Source organism: Taudactylus pleione, unplaced genomic scaffold (assembly GCF_031769625.1).
Source record: "Taudactylus pleione unplaced genomic scaffold, aTauple2 ptg000079l, whole genome shotgun sequence".
NCBI classification, from domain to species: Eukaryota; Metazoa; Chordata; class Amphibia; order Anura; family Myobatrachidae; genus Taudactylus; species Taudactylus pleione.
Window position 1 is genome coordinate 1,579,925 of NW_028284481.1, and position 14,944 is coordinate 1,594,868.

The 14,944-nt window shown below is 44.2% G+C and overlaps 2 protein-coding genes across 2 annotated transcripts in view; both read left to right on the forward strand.

Moving 5' to 3' along the window:
* LOC148532314 (phospholipase B1, membrane-associated-like) overlaps positions 1-6,842 on the forward strand; it is a 243,485-nt gene extending 236,643 nt beyond the window's left edge. The window contains exons 55-58 of the mRNA XM_088467994.1: positions 190-288; positions 2,992-3,087; positions 4,385-4,459; positions 5,746-6,842. Of these exons, the coding sequence (XP_088324120.1) occupies positions 190-288; positions 2,992-3,087; positions 4,385-4,459; positions 5,746-6,015 (540 nt within the window). The 3' untranslated portion in view covers positions 6,016-6,842. The remainder of the gene's footprint in view (positions 1-189; positions 289-2,991; positions 3,088-4,384; positions 4,460-5,745) is intronic.
* Positions 6,843-8,608: 1,766 nt separating this feature from the next.
* The window catches only part of LOC148532315 (phospholipase B1, membrane-associated-like), a 177,854-nt gene continuing 171,518 nt past the window's right edge, over positions 8,609-14,944 (forward strand). The window contains exon 1 of the mRNA XM_088467995.1: positions 8,609-8,672. Within this exon, the coding sequence (XP_088324121.1) occupies positions 8,609-8,672 (64 nt within the window). The remainder of the gene's footprint in view (positions 8,673-14,944) is intronic.

A 14,944-nucleotide genomic window follows, 5' to 3' on the forward strand; every position in this document is an offset into this window, starting at 1 on the left:
ATATAAAACATATATTTGGTGATATGAAAAATAAAGAGCTTGGATTGCAATAAGATACATAAACGTATTCTATATCTAGATTACCGGCACCTAGTAACCCACGTGACGTGACGGCAGTCCGGTGATCTGTTGGGTGTATTACATTTATGTGTGAGTCTATTAGTTCACCTTTTGTTGTGTCCCATTCAGATACAAGTGGCTGCCTTGGCTGAGAAATACCAGGACCGGGAAGATTTTGCCGTGGTGGCGCAGCCATTCTTCGAGAATACTGTGGTGCCAGTGGACCACGTAAGTAGCGTACCACCCATCACGTGCCATGATCAGTTCCTTATTGCCTTTCGGTGGCCCCGTGCTCAGGTGGCAAGGGCAGAACTCAATGCTTTCATTATGTATATTTATAGTATTATGAATATTTATTGTTCCCATATTATATATGTTAATCCATTAGCTGAATTAGAGGGGCAGGATGTCATAGAGCAGTGGTGTCAAGCTCAGGCCCTTCAGCTTTTGTGGGACTACATATCCCAGCATGCCCTAGTACAGTTTTAGCATGCCCTAATAGCAAAACTGTGGCACTTCATGCTGGGATGTGTAGTTCCACTGCAGCTGGAGGGCCCGAGTTTGACACCACTGTCATAGAGTGACAGAGAGAGCATGCGTGAGAGCCATTCAATTCACTGTACAGGTTGCATTATTCCATATAGTAATCTTTAAATCATTATCTTGTGCAGATGCTTTTAAGATAAGAAACCAGAGCTTCACTTTCTTGCAGCTGCATTCGCTGTTCGCGCGGATTTCTGACGCCAGGAAGATAAAGTCGCACAAAGTAGTTATCAGTGCTGACCACAGGGAATTGGTGCTTTATTATTAATCACTACTGTGTTGCTGTCTGATACCATTTACCACCTACATACTGTGATATTCCACCATTATATATCGCCTTTTCAGCTGTCACTACATTCTGCACCATGATATCAGACAGGAGGCGCATGTGGGCGTGCGTGTGGGAGTGCGTGTGTGTGGGCGTGTGCATGTGTGCGTGTGGGCGTGCATGTGGGCGTGCGCGTGTGGGCGTGCATGTGGGCTTTTGTGTGTGTGTGTGTGGGCGTGCGTGTGTGCGGGCGTGTGCTTGTGTGTTTGCGTGCGTGTGTACGTTGGGCATGTATCACAGTTAAAATAACATTATTAGAGAATAGAGAATCTTCTTAATTTCCATTTAACCTGCTCTCCCTTATCTGTTATTATGGGGAGGTGGTGGGGGGCAGATTTTACACTAAGTTGCTCAATTATCCTCTCACATTGTGTGTAAGAGCCTGGGGGGGTACATTTACCAAAGTTTTTTAAAGTGGGAATGTTGCCCATAGCAACCAATCAGATTCTAACTATTATCTTCTAGAAGGTGCTAGATAAATGTTAAGTAGAATCTGATTGGTTGTTATGGGCAACATCTCCGCTTCTATAAACCCGCGCATTAGTAAATATACCCCTTACTCTGTGTACTTGTGTAAGAGACACGGTTCAGTCACCCTACATTGTAGTGAGACATTCAGCAGCCAGTAACGTATCTTCCTAGTCATCTGTGATTAAAGAGTACAGGGCCCGATCAGCAGCAGACGCAATGGCGATTATTTTTATGCAGATCAAGCGATTGTTTGCCATTGTGCATGCGTATAAACTGCACTGCACACGCACTGCGATAGGTTTGCGATTACGCACGCACAGAGGATGCATACGCAAAGTGAGTGACAGGCATACTTACCGACTTTAGTGACCTCCATTCCAGGAGATGCCAGAGAGGAGCCGCTGCTCTCTGGTTTGGGGGTGGGGCCAAGCTTTCTGCGTCATTCAGCCCCCGCCCCCTTTACATGAAACCCCCACGATTCACGGGTCCGTGAGTAGGGGGCGGGGCTAAATGACGCGATTCATGTAATTTAGCTCCTCCCCCTCCCTACGGACCCGCAAATTTCTCCACAAATCTTCCCATCCAGCCCACTTCACTAGGAAATGGGCGGGATTCGGGAGATCGGCCTACTCTTTTGGGGCGGCCATTTTCCCTGTACTGCACATGCACAAACGATAGGAAAATGGCGGCGGCTGCCATTTTCCAGTCGTTTTTACAGCACCGGACCCCTGCACTGATGCGGGACTCCAGAAAGGTAAGTAATACTATGAGTGCAGGGTGTGCGGTGCGGGGCCCACCTGGACCCAGGGGCCCATGTGCCCCGCACACCCTGCACCCATTATAGATACGCCCCTGGGCCCACAGTTCCTGAGGATGAAAGGTAATGTGACACAAATATTGAACCTAATTAAAGTTGGGCCAAGCTGTCCGTAAATCTCTATTATGTGTGTAGGCCAGTGACTCCTGTCCCCCTAACAGTCCTGGATTTAAGGTTATCTGTTTTTGAGTAAAAGTGAGTTAATAAGTGCCTCAGATAATTTAATACAAGGACTTGTACTTGAGCATGGATATCCTTAACACCTGAACTGCTATTGGAACTCTTGAAGACGAGAGTTTGGAACTGATGGTGTAGACCCAGAATGAGTCAAGATTCCAACCACGATCAGATAAGAAGTGACTGGATGTTGATGGAAAATGTGGCAGGAGGATTTTTATTTATTATTACCAGTTATTTATATAGCGCACACATTTTCCGCAGCGCTGTACAGAGAATTTCTTACCATTCATATCTGTCCCTGCCCCAGTGGAGCTTGCAATCTATTTTCCCTACCACATGCTCACATACATACACACTATAGTCAATTTTGTGGGGAGCCAATGAGCACAATTTGCCCGTGTGTAAGCAGTAATGGGGCTTAGGATGCAGACATTGTCCTGAGAGTTGAGCGGTCGGATCTCCCCATATACTGTATGAAACATCTTCGTTATAAATTGCATACATTTGTATGATACTTTATGGGGGTACGTGTCATACAGAAATACATACTATAAGCTATGTGTAACTTGCTGATTTTTATTTCTTACACCAGCGTGGGGAGCCAGATATCAGTTTCTTCTCCATGGATTGCTTCCACTTTAGTGAGAGAGGACAGGCGGAGATGGCCATCGCTTTGTGGAACAATATGGTGAGTTTCGGGGGTTCTTCCCAGCCGGCATTGTGTTAGGGGAGGGATGTGATAGACAAGATGAGTGTTTGCTGCCTGTTGTATCAGCCTGTCATGCATAATAATAATGACCTGTTCTGTATAATAAGAGAGCCTACATAACGTTATTCATTGGCTTTTATCACTTGTAGTGAAATCCGCTGAGTGTGTCCAGCGGACATTATAGATATCTGGATTCCCCAAAAAACAATTCCCAAAAATGCTAACTGCAGATGGGTATAAAACAATGCTAAACAGGTCCCTACTGCTCTAGAATAAACCTTGCTTTACTATAACACATCCACATCCACCTGAAAATTGCAGAGAAACCACAATTTACAATGGAATCACCATCCCGATCTCTCCCTTTTAAAATGATACAGACCACCAGATTCACTTAGAAATCCGCTGCCAAAAATGCTGAAAAGAATTAGTTGAGGGGGGTTTTATACCTATGCAGCCTTCTCTATTTTAATTTTTTAAATAGTGGGGTCCCCTCAAAATTGGTAAAGTGGACTATGCTTTTAAGCCAAGGCTGGTAGAGGAGACAAAGTGCGTGGGGGTCCCCGGTGGCCCTATAGTAGGGGTGACACACAGAGTGTCAGCCAGTCCTATCTCCAAAAGCCTAGTGCCAGTCAGCACATGGCTGTAATCCTTAGGAAGGTGAGGCCTGCAAAAAAATGTGTCCACCTCTAGGTAAAATCAGCCTAGTGCCAACAGTCATAAGATTATTACCCACATCCATGGTGCGTTGGGTGTGGGGTTAATAAATATTGTTAATTAAAAGAAATAAAAGTGTTTATTACTGGCACTCTACAGGTACCAGATAGGTCTGTCTTATCCAATTTAAATGGCTGCCAAGGCATGCTGGCAATTGTTCCCATCTTTATTGCACACAAAATCCACAGGGAAAGGGTCCTCTTCAGTCCATGTAGGCATCCACAGGATCTTGGCGAAAAACACAACAGCGATACTAAATTAACTCTCACTGCCATAGGACTACATTGGGGTACACTGATTGGTCAGAGCACAGCTCTCCCCACACTATGACCAGTTAGAATGCCCCTTGTATCCACAGAGGCGGAGTTTTAAGATGAAAGTCCATGTTCTCCTCCAATAAAAAGCTTGGATTTGTGGACTCTTATATCATCCTAACTTGTGTTTGCCCTTCACCCCATTCAATGGTGACATATGTGTAACTACACCCAAACAGCAACTTGCAAATGTACCCACCGTCTATAAACCTAATTTATTGCCTATTTCTCTCTGTTACTCACAGCTGGAGCCCGTTGGTGATAAACAGAACTTTGACAACTTCACCCATGATCGAAACAAGCTGAAATGTCCATCCACTGTAAGTAACACCAGCCAGGATGGTGTCATTTATTTCTCTAAGCTGTCTACTTTACACTAGGACCTTCTACATACAAACTGGATTTTTGTACTTATGTGAAATCCCTTTCTTGTAGTCTTGTTGTCCGTCGGGGGGACATCGGAAAAATGGGGCATAGAGTAGCGCGTAGGACCTTGGCCACTTTTAGACAGGAATGAATGAAGTCTGAGCTCCACCACCTCCATATCACTTAGCTGGAGAGCCTGCACTTGCTTGACTACCCGAACCTCAGTACAGGGGAATCATAGAGCCAGTAGCTGTCACATTAGCACTATAGTAAAAAAAAACAATAAACAAAAACTTATTTAAAATAATCAACAACATTAATTAACGCTACTTGGCATCACTACAAAAGAAACGGCAGTCTCTCCGGATGGGGGATGTAGAGGGGGAGGGCTTCAGCCTTCATTCATTTTATACCGAATTGTTCCTGTGTCCTCCAATGGATGCCAGAGAGATATATATTTCTATATGTTTTTCCTAAATTGTTCATGCCGCTTGTTGGTGACACAAATTTTTGGAATAAGCTCTGTACATAGACACAATTCCTGGCACGTGTCCTGGACTGTGCAGTGACTTTATCACTAAAGCTGGGCCACCACTTAATGTTTTCCCTAAGGCGGCTACGGCCAGAGGCCCAGGGGCTTGCGTTCCTATTACTTATTAATTAGACTTGTCTGACTGTAGGATCAAGCTCTCCAAGCTACAGTTGTACTGATGTGATTGTGTATGTAATACCGGCAGTCGGGGTGCCTCTTGTCAAAATACCGACAGCGGCATCCTGACAGGGGTCAGGTAAGTATACTAATCCTCCCCCCTATTTCCCGTACCCCTCACTTCTAACCCTCCCCACCCCGCACCATAACCCTCCCCCATTAGTGCCTAACCCTAACCCCCCCCCCATGGTGCCTAATCCCCACCCCCCCTAGGACTGCCTATGCCTAACGTCCCCCACAAGACCTGATTCTAACCCCACCATGCTGTCTAAGCCTATCACCCCCCCCCCCCCCTACATGGCTAACAGCTAAAAGGCCCACGGCTTACCTCGTTTGGGATGGCGTCTGTCGGGATTAAGATAGGTGTCAATACCTATCTTAAATCCCGTGTCGGGCTTGCACCGTCGGGATTTAGACCGGCGACAACCCGTCCGCCGGTCTGCTAATTACATCCCGTACTGATGATATAGAAAAGTGTCTTCTGAGAAATGTTTGTCCATGGCTGACCTGCACATTGTGTTCTTCTCTCAGGACCACCCGTACCTCTACACTATAAAGAACAGTTTACTACTAGAGGAGGAAGAGCCAACACTGAAGCCAACACTGAAGCCAACAGTGAAGCCATCAGTGGAGCCTGTGCCAAATGATGATGTCGACCAGGTGCCGTACTGGTCCTTGATAATCGCCTCCATTGGTGGCGTGGCTCTTGGATGTGCAGTTGTTGGGATTGCGATGTCGATGACCTATCGGAAGCGAGCGCGTAAACAGAAACGGCTTAGCGAGAGCGGCTCCTCCTTCTGAGAGGACATGAAGAGCCCATAATAACATCAAGAGCAATATTTAGGCTTTAAGTAGAACATGTCTCCATATTACCCTGTTTGTCGTCAGCCCCTCCACCACAGTGCAGAGGGGTCTCAGTCACCGGGCTGATTTCTGCGCAGCACATCTCAATGTATAGGGAAGGAACACCCCCGTGTGTTACTGACGAATGGGCTGTCTCTGGTGCTGCCCCTCAATAAGATACGCATTTTCCTATATACCACCAGCACAGCATTATTATTACTGCAGCTGCAACAGAGTATTAGCAGAGGTATAATCATTATCCGCACACTTTCATTTAGAGTTCTTCTATGTACAGATCTGTAGTATATAATAGATCACACATATCGGTGACTATCCAGCTCGTTATCCGCTGCTCTAGATAACTCTAAATAACTTTATTTACTTAATCATCTTAAATTCACAAAATAACAAAGGTTTCGCCATCACACCTATCATAAAATCCCCCAAAAACTGAATGTAATTCTGTGTAATAATGAAGAGACTCGTAGTACGGTATGTTTATTTCTGTCATTTGTACATATGTATCACAACGTAAATCTGCCGTTATTATTGTTTGTATCTGTATAAAAGTTGTGATTTGCAACAGGCGACATAACAGGAACATTTATTCCTTATACCCTTGGTGGTTACACACACCGACTCTTATGTATGCAGATAATAGATAATATAATCTAAGTTCTCACAATCACAGGAAATGTGCTAAAAAATAATATTTGTGAAGACTAATGTTTATATCAATGTGAATTTCTGTGCAAATGATCTCTTGCTAAATAAAGAACATACAGAAAATGTGGAATATTGTTGCTGTCCGCAGTTTGTCTCGCCTGTGCCCGTGGACCCCACAGATTTATTGCCATGTAGTTCCTACTAGTTATAGTCTGGCCCTGTAATAGATAATATTCACAGGCTCAAACACCCTGGATTCTTCCCTACAAGACGGTTGGTGTTGCAAATATCAGTGACCCCTCTAGAGGGCGCCCACTGAATATAATGTGTATGTACAGTATACTGTTAGGACAATGCATAGCAATGGGCTCAGAATTAGAAAGTGTGCTTGCAACCAGTTAAAATCCCATATACAGTACTAGAACAAAATAAATATATATATACAAAAAGTTCTATTTCAAAAATGTTACGTCTTACTGATTGGACTTCAGGTTATTTTGGATTCCGATTGATTCACAAATTGCATGTTCTGGACTTTCCCAATCAACATGGCTTAGCATAGTGAACTGAAATTTCAAGTATTCGTCCGAGCAGGTCTATAGGATTGCAGGATATTTTCTCATCTCCACTATTATCGGGGGTGGGGAAATGATAAGCGACCTATGGGTCAGGAAAGCTAAGTAGCACGATTTACCTGAGGAGGGGGCGGCTGCTTTATCCTGCTCTGGGTGGCTGGAGGATGGGATCATGACATTTAATCGCAGAACAAAAGGACAAACGTGTCAAAATTGACAGAAATAAATCTTGGACTTGCTTAAAATATGCTTTTATGTGCACAAGTGTATTGATTCGAATTATACTCAGACTGATTCTGGGTTGCGTGCAAGTCCAAATGTGACCGTGCCTCACGATTGTTAGCAAACTGCACACTGTGCCGCGCCATACAGCAGCTACAAGCAATTCTAGGTTGTCTCAGATGCTTCTTACTAGGGATGTGCAGGCTCGGATTAGTTCGGATTTTCTCGCCAAGTTTGGATTTTTCCCGCCAAAAATCGGGTCTCAGAAAGAGGCAAAATGTCATCTTTCATGGACAAACATCATCATTCCTGGACAAAAGTCCATGAAAGATGATGTTTGGCCATGAAAGATGACGTTTTGCCTCTTTCTGAGACCCGATTTTTGGCGGGAAAATCCGAACTAATCCCTATTCCTTACCGACGGCTGATTGGATGCTACTGGGGCCGGCAACAAGCCATTGGCTCATAAGAGAAATGCCCCATGGGCGAGTAGCCAGAGTTCCGTGCTGTGCATGCGGATTGTGTGCGCCATTTTTAGCCGCATTTTCTGCACCAAGCATGGGGTAAGCATACAGTGTGTGCTGCTGCTAGTGATGACAGTTACTCTCGCGAAAGGAGGGTAAAAAGGCGGAGCAGTTACATAGAAGCGTACGACATACGCATAGGACTTACGATCTCTGTAGGCGTCCGGACATACAGTTGTCAGACTCGGGGCCATTATGTGATAGTTAGTAGAAAATTCCAGGAAGGAAGGGAATGAGCCCCTTAGCGGCTGAGCCCATTGCTATACATTGTCCTAACATACAGTGACAGCCACTGCTGGGCACCTCAGCGTGTCAGATAACATTTTACAAGTGTGGCATTGAAATGTTTGTGCTGGTTATTACTTTTATTGTACACTAGGCCGGGCTTCAGCTCTCAAAGGTGAGGGTGATAACACACTTTATGGTTGCTGGGTTATCAGTCGCCCTCATGTTAGTATAAAAGCAGCAAAGGGGCATAAAAAAGCATTTCTCCATTGTAGCAACATACAGAGCTAGTGACACCGGACGTAGTGACACAGAGAAGCCTCACAGAGGATCCCAGCCATGGGGGTCCAGCTCAGAGCAGTATTCTGCCTCCTGGCCTCACTCTCATTGATGCTTGTGGACGGTGAGTAACGGGAGATTGGGACTGTGATTTATGAGTCCATTGTAATGAAGATTTCCCTTTCAATTTATATATGTTACTAAGTTACATTTTTGATTGTTCTAAAATCGATTGTATGACTCCATTATAGTTGCTGGGTGCAGATGCTTAAAGCTACAGTATATGTGACAGTACTTTCTATAACTTGAGGCTGCATGTTGTGCTGTAGCATATAGAAATGCTTTGTATAATATACAGGTGTGGGGACTATTAGCCGCTACTCTACAGACTTGGGGGGAGGGGGGGTATCGCTGTCTATTTTGTGCTTTTAAAGCCGCTATTAATCAGATGCAGTTTTCAAACACAAACTGACGCATTTATTAATCTGCGACTTGAGCACAATGTCAGTCAAAATTCACCAGGTTTAAAAGAAGCGAAACGCGTGTATTAACGAAAACTGAATATCATGCTAAAAAATTTTGTTTCTAATTTATCCCTTTTTAACGTAACTGCATCTTTAGGATCGACATTGGTGGGGGCATTTATTTATGTATACATGCCATAAGTCTGGGGAATTTTCCATGATGATGATGATGGCAATGACTTCTGAGTTCTTAATTACTTGGCTAGAATAGGAGGTATGGTCTCCGATGATGAAGTTTGGAACTTGCTGCGAGGAATACTTAAGTATCCAACTCGCAGCGGCGAATAGATTACACCGGAACAATTCATTATTGCTCTGGTACATGGACAGCTGCTCCGAAAAGCAGCTGTCCCTACGGTTAGTATCGCAGCTACAGATGTAGCTGCATTACTTACCTCCTCCCCATCATCCTGGCTACGCATGCGCACAGCCGCCGGGGAGGCAGTGAGGAGGCGTCAAAGGGAATCGCTCAGATTCCCGGAAATCTGAGAACAAGCGCCGTCTGAAGATGGCGCTTGTACTCAGAAGCAAACTTTCAGTTTTCGGAGTTTGCTGAATATCAGGGGTCCTTTTCGGACCCCTGATGATGAATGGCCAGGTAACTAAAATATACGGAAACTAGCGTTTCCTCATGGTTACCGGGCCATTTAGTTTTGTTGAATAGGCCCCTATATCGCATAACACCATCCCAACGGCTTATTGAGGTGGAGACAGGTTACATTACATCAATAATCTTCCAACAATAACACTGCAAAGTAGATAGTTTTAGTGTTTCATCACAGTATATACAGAATATAATATATTTAAGGAACCTTAATGTGAATTACTAATTACGGCACAGATATGAGTTAACGCAAGCACTATTATTGCTCATGACCACTCTACTCCTAACTAGGTAAATGAGTTGGCCCCGTATATATAAATAAGATTATGCAGACAATCTTTTCATAGTTCGTATAATACAAGAGTACATATATGCGCCACGTGGTTGTGGTATTGTCGGTGCACTTATGGGTCATTGTTAAACTGACGCAAGCCGGCTTGTTGTTTGCTTTAGTTCAGGACCTCAATTATAACTTTTGTGAGGTATTAACTTTAAAGTCCCCTATCCAGTAGACGATTAAACAGGACGATTGAACGATAACGCCATTGTTCAATCACCCGCAAATCGGGCATTTAAATGTCAAAAATGACCAGCGATGCGCGTGCCCGCTGGTCGTTTTTGCCATCTATCATCGCCCGTATATGCTGGTCAACCTGACAAACCCGTCCGGTTCAGCATGTACAGGGATGATGGATGTGCCTACACTGAACGACTGAACGTCGGGGAAACAGACGGGGAAACGACTACACGATTACAATGTCATAATCGTGCTCTCGTTTCTCCGTCTATTAGTGGATACGCACCTGAAGTCTAAAGAGGGGAACAGGTAACTCTCCTATGAGATTGTTTAATTCAGAAGTAACATAGGTGAAATGGTACCCGTCTGTACCCTGTAATCAGCCTGAGTCTCCTAACTCTGTACACTTTGAGTCTTTCCTCTCTGTCTATACAAAACTACAGAAGGTGCGCTTTCATACAAATACTATCCTGTGTAAATACTTCCAGCTGACAACTGAGGGCTTCTGTCTATTCCCTCAACTGAAACAAATAGAAGAAGAAACAATGTGTTTGTGCCAGTATAAACGCCCAGGATTCCCAGAAGCTGATATTAATTGTCAATTTATTACATATAAAACTGAACTGCAGTTCAAAAATAAAATAAATTCAATATCCTATATAAAACACACACTTATACATATATACTACAACAATTAAACATAGAGACATAGAATTTGACGGCAGATAAGAACCACTTGGCCCATCTAGTCTGCCCATTTTTAAACATATTATTACATCAACCCTTATTGATCCTTACTTTTTCTGTAGGATATCCTTATGTCTATCCCATGGGTGTTTAAATTGCTTTACTGTCTTAGCCTCTACCACCTCTGATGGGAGGTTATTCCACTTGTCCACTACCCTTTCTGTTAAATAATTTTTCCTCAAATTTCCCTTGAACCTACCTCCCTCCAGTTCCAGAACATGTCCTCTTGTTCTAATACTTCTTTCTTTGAAGAATATCTCCTTCCTTTTACCTTGTTAAAACCCTTTATATATATTTGAATGTTTCCATCATGTCCCCCCTTTCCCTTCTCTGCTCCAAACTATATATATATATTAAGATCTTTTAGTCTTTCCTGGTACATTTTGTGGTGTAGACCTTGCACCATTTTAGTTGCCCTTCTTTGTACAGTCTCTAATGTATTGATATCCTTCTGGAGATATGGCCTCCACAACTGAACACAGTATTCTAGATGAGGACGTACCAATGACCTATACAGTGGTATTATCACTTCTTTCTTTCTGCTACTGATTCCTCTCCCTATGCAACCAAGCATCTGACTTGCCTTCCTCATTGCTTTGTTACAATGTTTGCTGCCTTTAAGTCACCTGAAATTATTATTATTATTATTAGCATTTATTTATATGGCGCCACAAGTGTTCCGCAGCGCCTTACAAAGTACAAAAACAAATTGTATACAAGTGACTTACAGAACAATACAATACAGGACATGGATAATATATATTGCTACATTAGTGACCATATCACCCAGATAAGCAACAGAGCATAAGCAACCAAGTGTTAGGTGCCCTAGTGGTGAGTAAGAAGTAAATGACACTATAGTAAGGAGAAGCACAAGAGGGTAGATGGCCCTGCTCGTGAGAGCTTACATTCTAAAAAGGTGGGGGAAGACAAACTGGGTTGACACAGATGGGGTAGATGGGGACGAATGAGCATGTAGCAAGGAGTTAGAGATAGTGACTCCTAGATCCCTTTCCTCCTCAGTAGTTTCCAGTATAGAGCCATTAATACTTTATTTAGCCTTTGGATTTTTAAGACCCAAATGCATGATCTTACATTTTCTGGCATTAAACTGTAGTTGCCACGTTCTTGACCATTCCTTTAGTCTACCTAGATCATCAATCATTTATTTTATCCCTCCTGGTGTGTCTACCCTGTTGCATACCTTTGTGTCATCTGCAATAAAGCATAGTTTCCCTTCAATACCATTTGCAATGTCACAAATAAAGATATTACAAAGCACTGGTCCAAGTACAGATCCCTGAGGTACGCCACTGGTAACATTTCCCTCTTGAGACTGCACTCCATTTACTACAACTCTCTGTTTCCAATCCTGCAGCCATGATCTTATCCATTCAACTATCTTTGTATCCAATCCCATGCTTTCCAGTTTACTTAACAGTCTCATGTGGAACAGTGTCAAAAGCCTTACTAAAGTCTAGATAAGCTATATCTATGGACCCCCCTTTATCTATTTCCTTAGTCACCCAGTCAAAAAAGCCATTAAGATTTGTTTGACATGATCTCCCCCCAGTAAATCCATGCTGTTTGGGATCCTGCAAACTGTTGGATTTGAGATAATCTACGACTCTTTCTTTTAAGAGTGTTTCCATCAGTTTCCCTACTACTGATGTAAGGCTCACTGGTCGGTAGTCACTTGCCTCTTCCTTGCTTCCACTTTTGTGCAGTGGGACAATGTTCGCTCTTTTCCAGACCTCTGGAATTACTCCAGTAGCTAGTGACTGGTTAAATAATTCTGTTAATGGTGTTACCAGCACCCCTATAAGCTCTTTTAGTATCCTTGGATGTATCCCATCTGGCCCCATTGATTTATCCACTTTCAGTTTTGAGAGTTCTGTCAGGATCTTCTCCTCTGTAAATGTGCTTGTTCCTACCTCATTTTTCTGATCACACCTGCAACTTTACTGTGGCCCCTTGCCTCTCTCTCAGTAATGAATACTGACCAAAATTAATATTAAGATGATCAGCTATTACATTGTCTCCCTCAACAAGACTCCCTCTATTTAGTCTTTTTATTCCACCTTTTGTTTTTCTCCTCGCTTATATACTTAAAAAAAAGTTTTGCCCCCTTTACCCACTGACTGTCATCTTCTCCTCAGCTTTTGCCTTTGCACATCTGATTACTTTCTTAGCCTCCTTCTGCTTTACAAGATACTCCTCTGTCTTCATTATTTTGCGTCTGCTTGTATTTCCTAAAGGCCATCTTTATTGCTTTCACAATACTTGCTACCTCTTTCCCAAACCACACTGGCTTCCTTTTCCTTGTGGTTTTCCTAACCCTTTTGATACAAAGGTCTGTTACCTATAATATTGCATTTTTATAATTTTCCCACCTCACCTGCACGCCTTTCAAGTTCCTCCACTCTGCCAATGATTCGCTTAAACATCTTCCCATCCCTGCAAAATCAGCCTTCCTAAAATCTAACACCTTTGTTTTTGTATGGGGTGAGTCAGTATCTGTCTTTATTCTGAACCATACTGCTTGATGATCACTGGATCCCAGGTTTTCACCCACTTTTACATCAGATATTCTGTCTCCATTTGTAAGTAATAAGTCTAATATTGCGTCTTTCCGAGTGGGCTCCCTCACCAATTGCTGGAGGGAGTCTCCCTGAAATGAATTCAGGATGCGCCTACTTCTAGTGGAACTTGCCACAGACACCTCCCAGTTTATATCGGCTAGATTAAAATCTCCCATGATTATAACCTCTCCTTTTAATGCCATTTTAGTGATGTCCTGCAATAGTTTATTGTCCAGTTCCTCTTCCTGACCTGGTGGTCTGTAGGTCACCCCAATACGAAGAATCACTTTCTCCCCTGTTTCTATAGTCACCCAAAGTTACTCGTTTTTTTCTTCAATACTATGTATTAATGTAGTATTTATGCTTTCCTTGATATACATTGCTACTCCTCCGCCTATTCTTCCCATTCTGTCCTTCCTAAATAAAATATATCCTGGTATAGCTATGTCCCAGTCAGGGGCTGGCTGGCAACTTTTAGCCTGGGGGGCAAATGCATGCAGACGGCCCTGGCAGAGGAGTAGCATGTAGCCAGGGTGCCCAAACAACGTGCGTGCTATGGCGCCCCCCCCACCTCGGCCCCCTCAAGTGTTCCAGGGAGGAGGCGGGTCCATATGGGATTAATGTAAAGTAAAAATAGAGTAGATTAGGGGCAGCCCCATCGTGGTGCCCATATGCAGTGCCCCCCCTGTACCCCAGGAGAGGACCCCCTTATGCAGGCCTCCAGTAGTGCCCCCAGTAGTGATCCCCCCCTATGCAGTGCCCCTTATACAGTGCCCCCAGTAGTGGTCCCCCCTGTGCAGTGCCCCTTGTGCCCCCAGTAGTAAGCCCCTTATATAGTGCCCCCAGTAGTGGTACCCCCTATGCAGTGCCCCTTATATAGTGCCCCCAGTAGCAGTTCACCCCCCATGCAGTGCCCCCAATAGTGGTAACCCTTATGCAGTGCCCCTTAAATAGTGGCCCCAGTTGTAGTCTCCCCCCTATGCAGTACCCCCAGTATTGCCCTTTTTATAGAGCCCCCAGCAGTGGTCCCTTGATGCAGTGCCCCCAGTGGTAGTCCCCTACCCCCTATGTATTGCCCCTAGTAGTAGTACCCTCCCCCCTATGCAGTGCCCCTAGTAGTTGTCCCCTCCCCTTGTAGTGCCCCTAGTAGTAGTAGTCCCCCCTTGTAGTGCCCCTAGTAGTAGTAGTCCCCCCTTGTAGTGCCCCCAGTAGTAGTCCCCCCTTGTAGTAGTAGTCCCCCCTTGTAGTGCCACCAGTAGTAGTCCCCCCAGTTGTAGTCCCCCCCCCCTTGAAGTGCCGCCAGTAATAATCCCCAGTAGTGGTCTCCACCTTGCAGTGCCGCCAGTAGTGGTCCCCCCTTGTAGTGCCCTCCCCCCCTGTAGTCGCCCCCCCTTGTAGTGCCCCCAGTAGTGATCTCCCCTT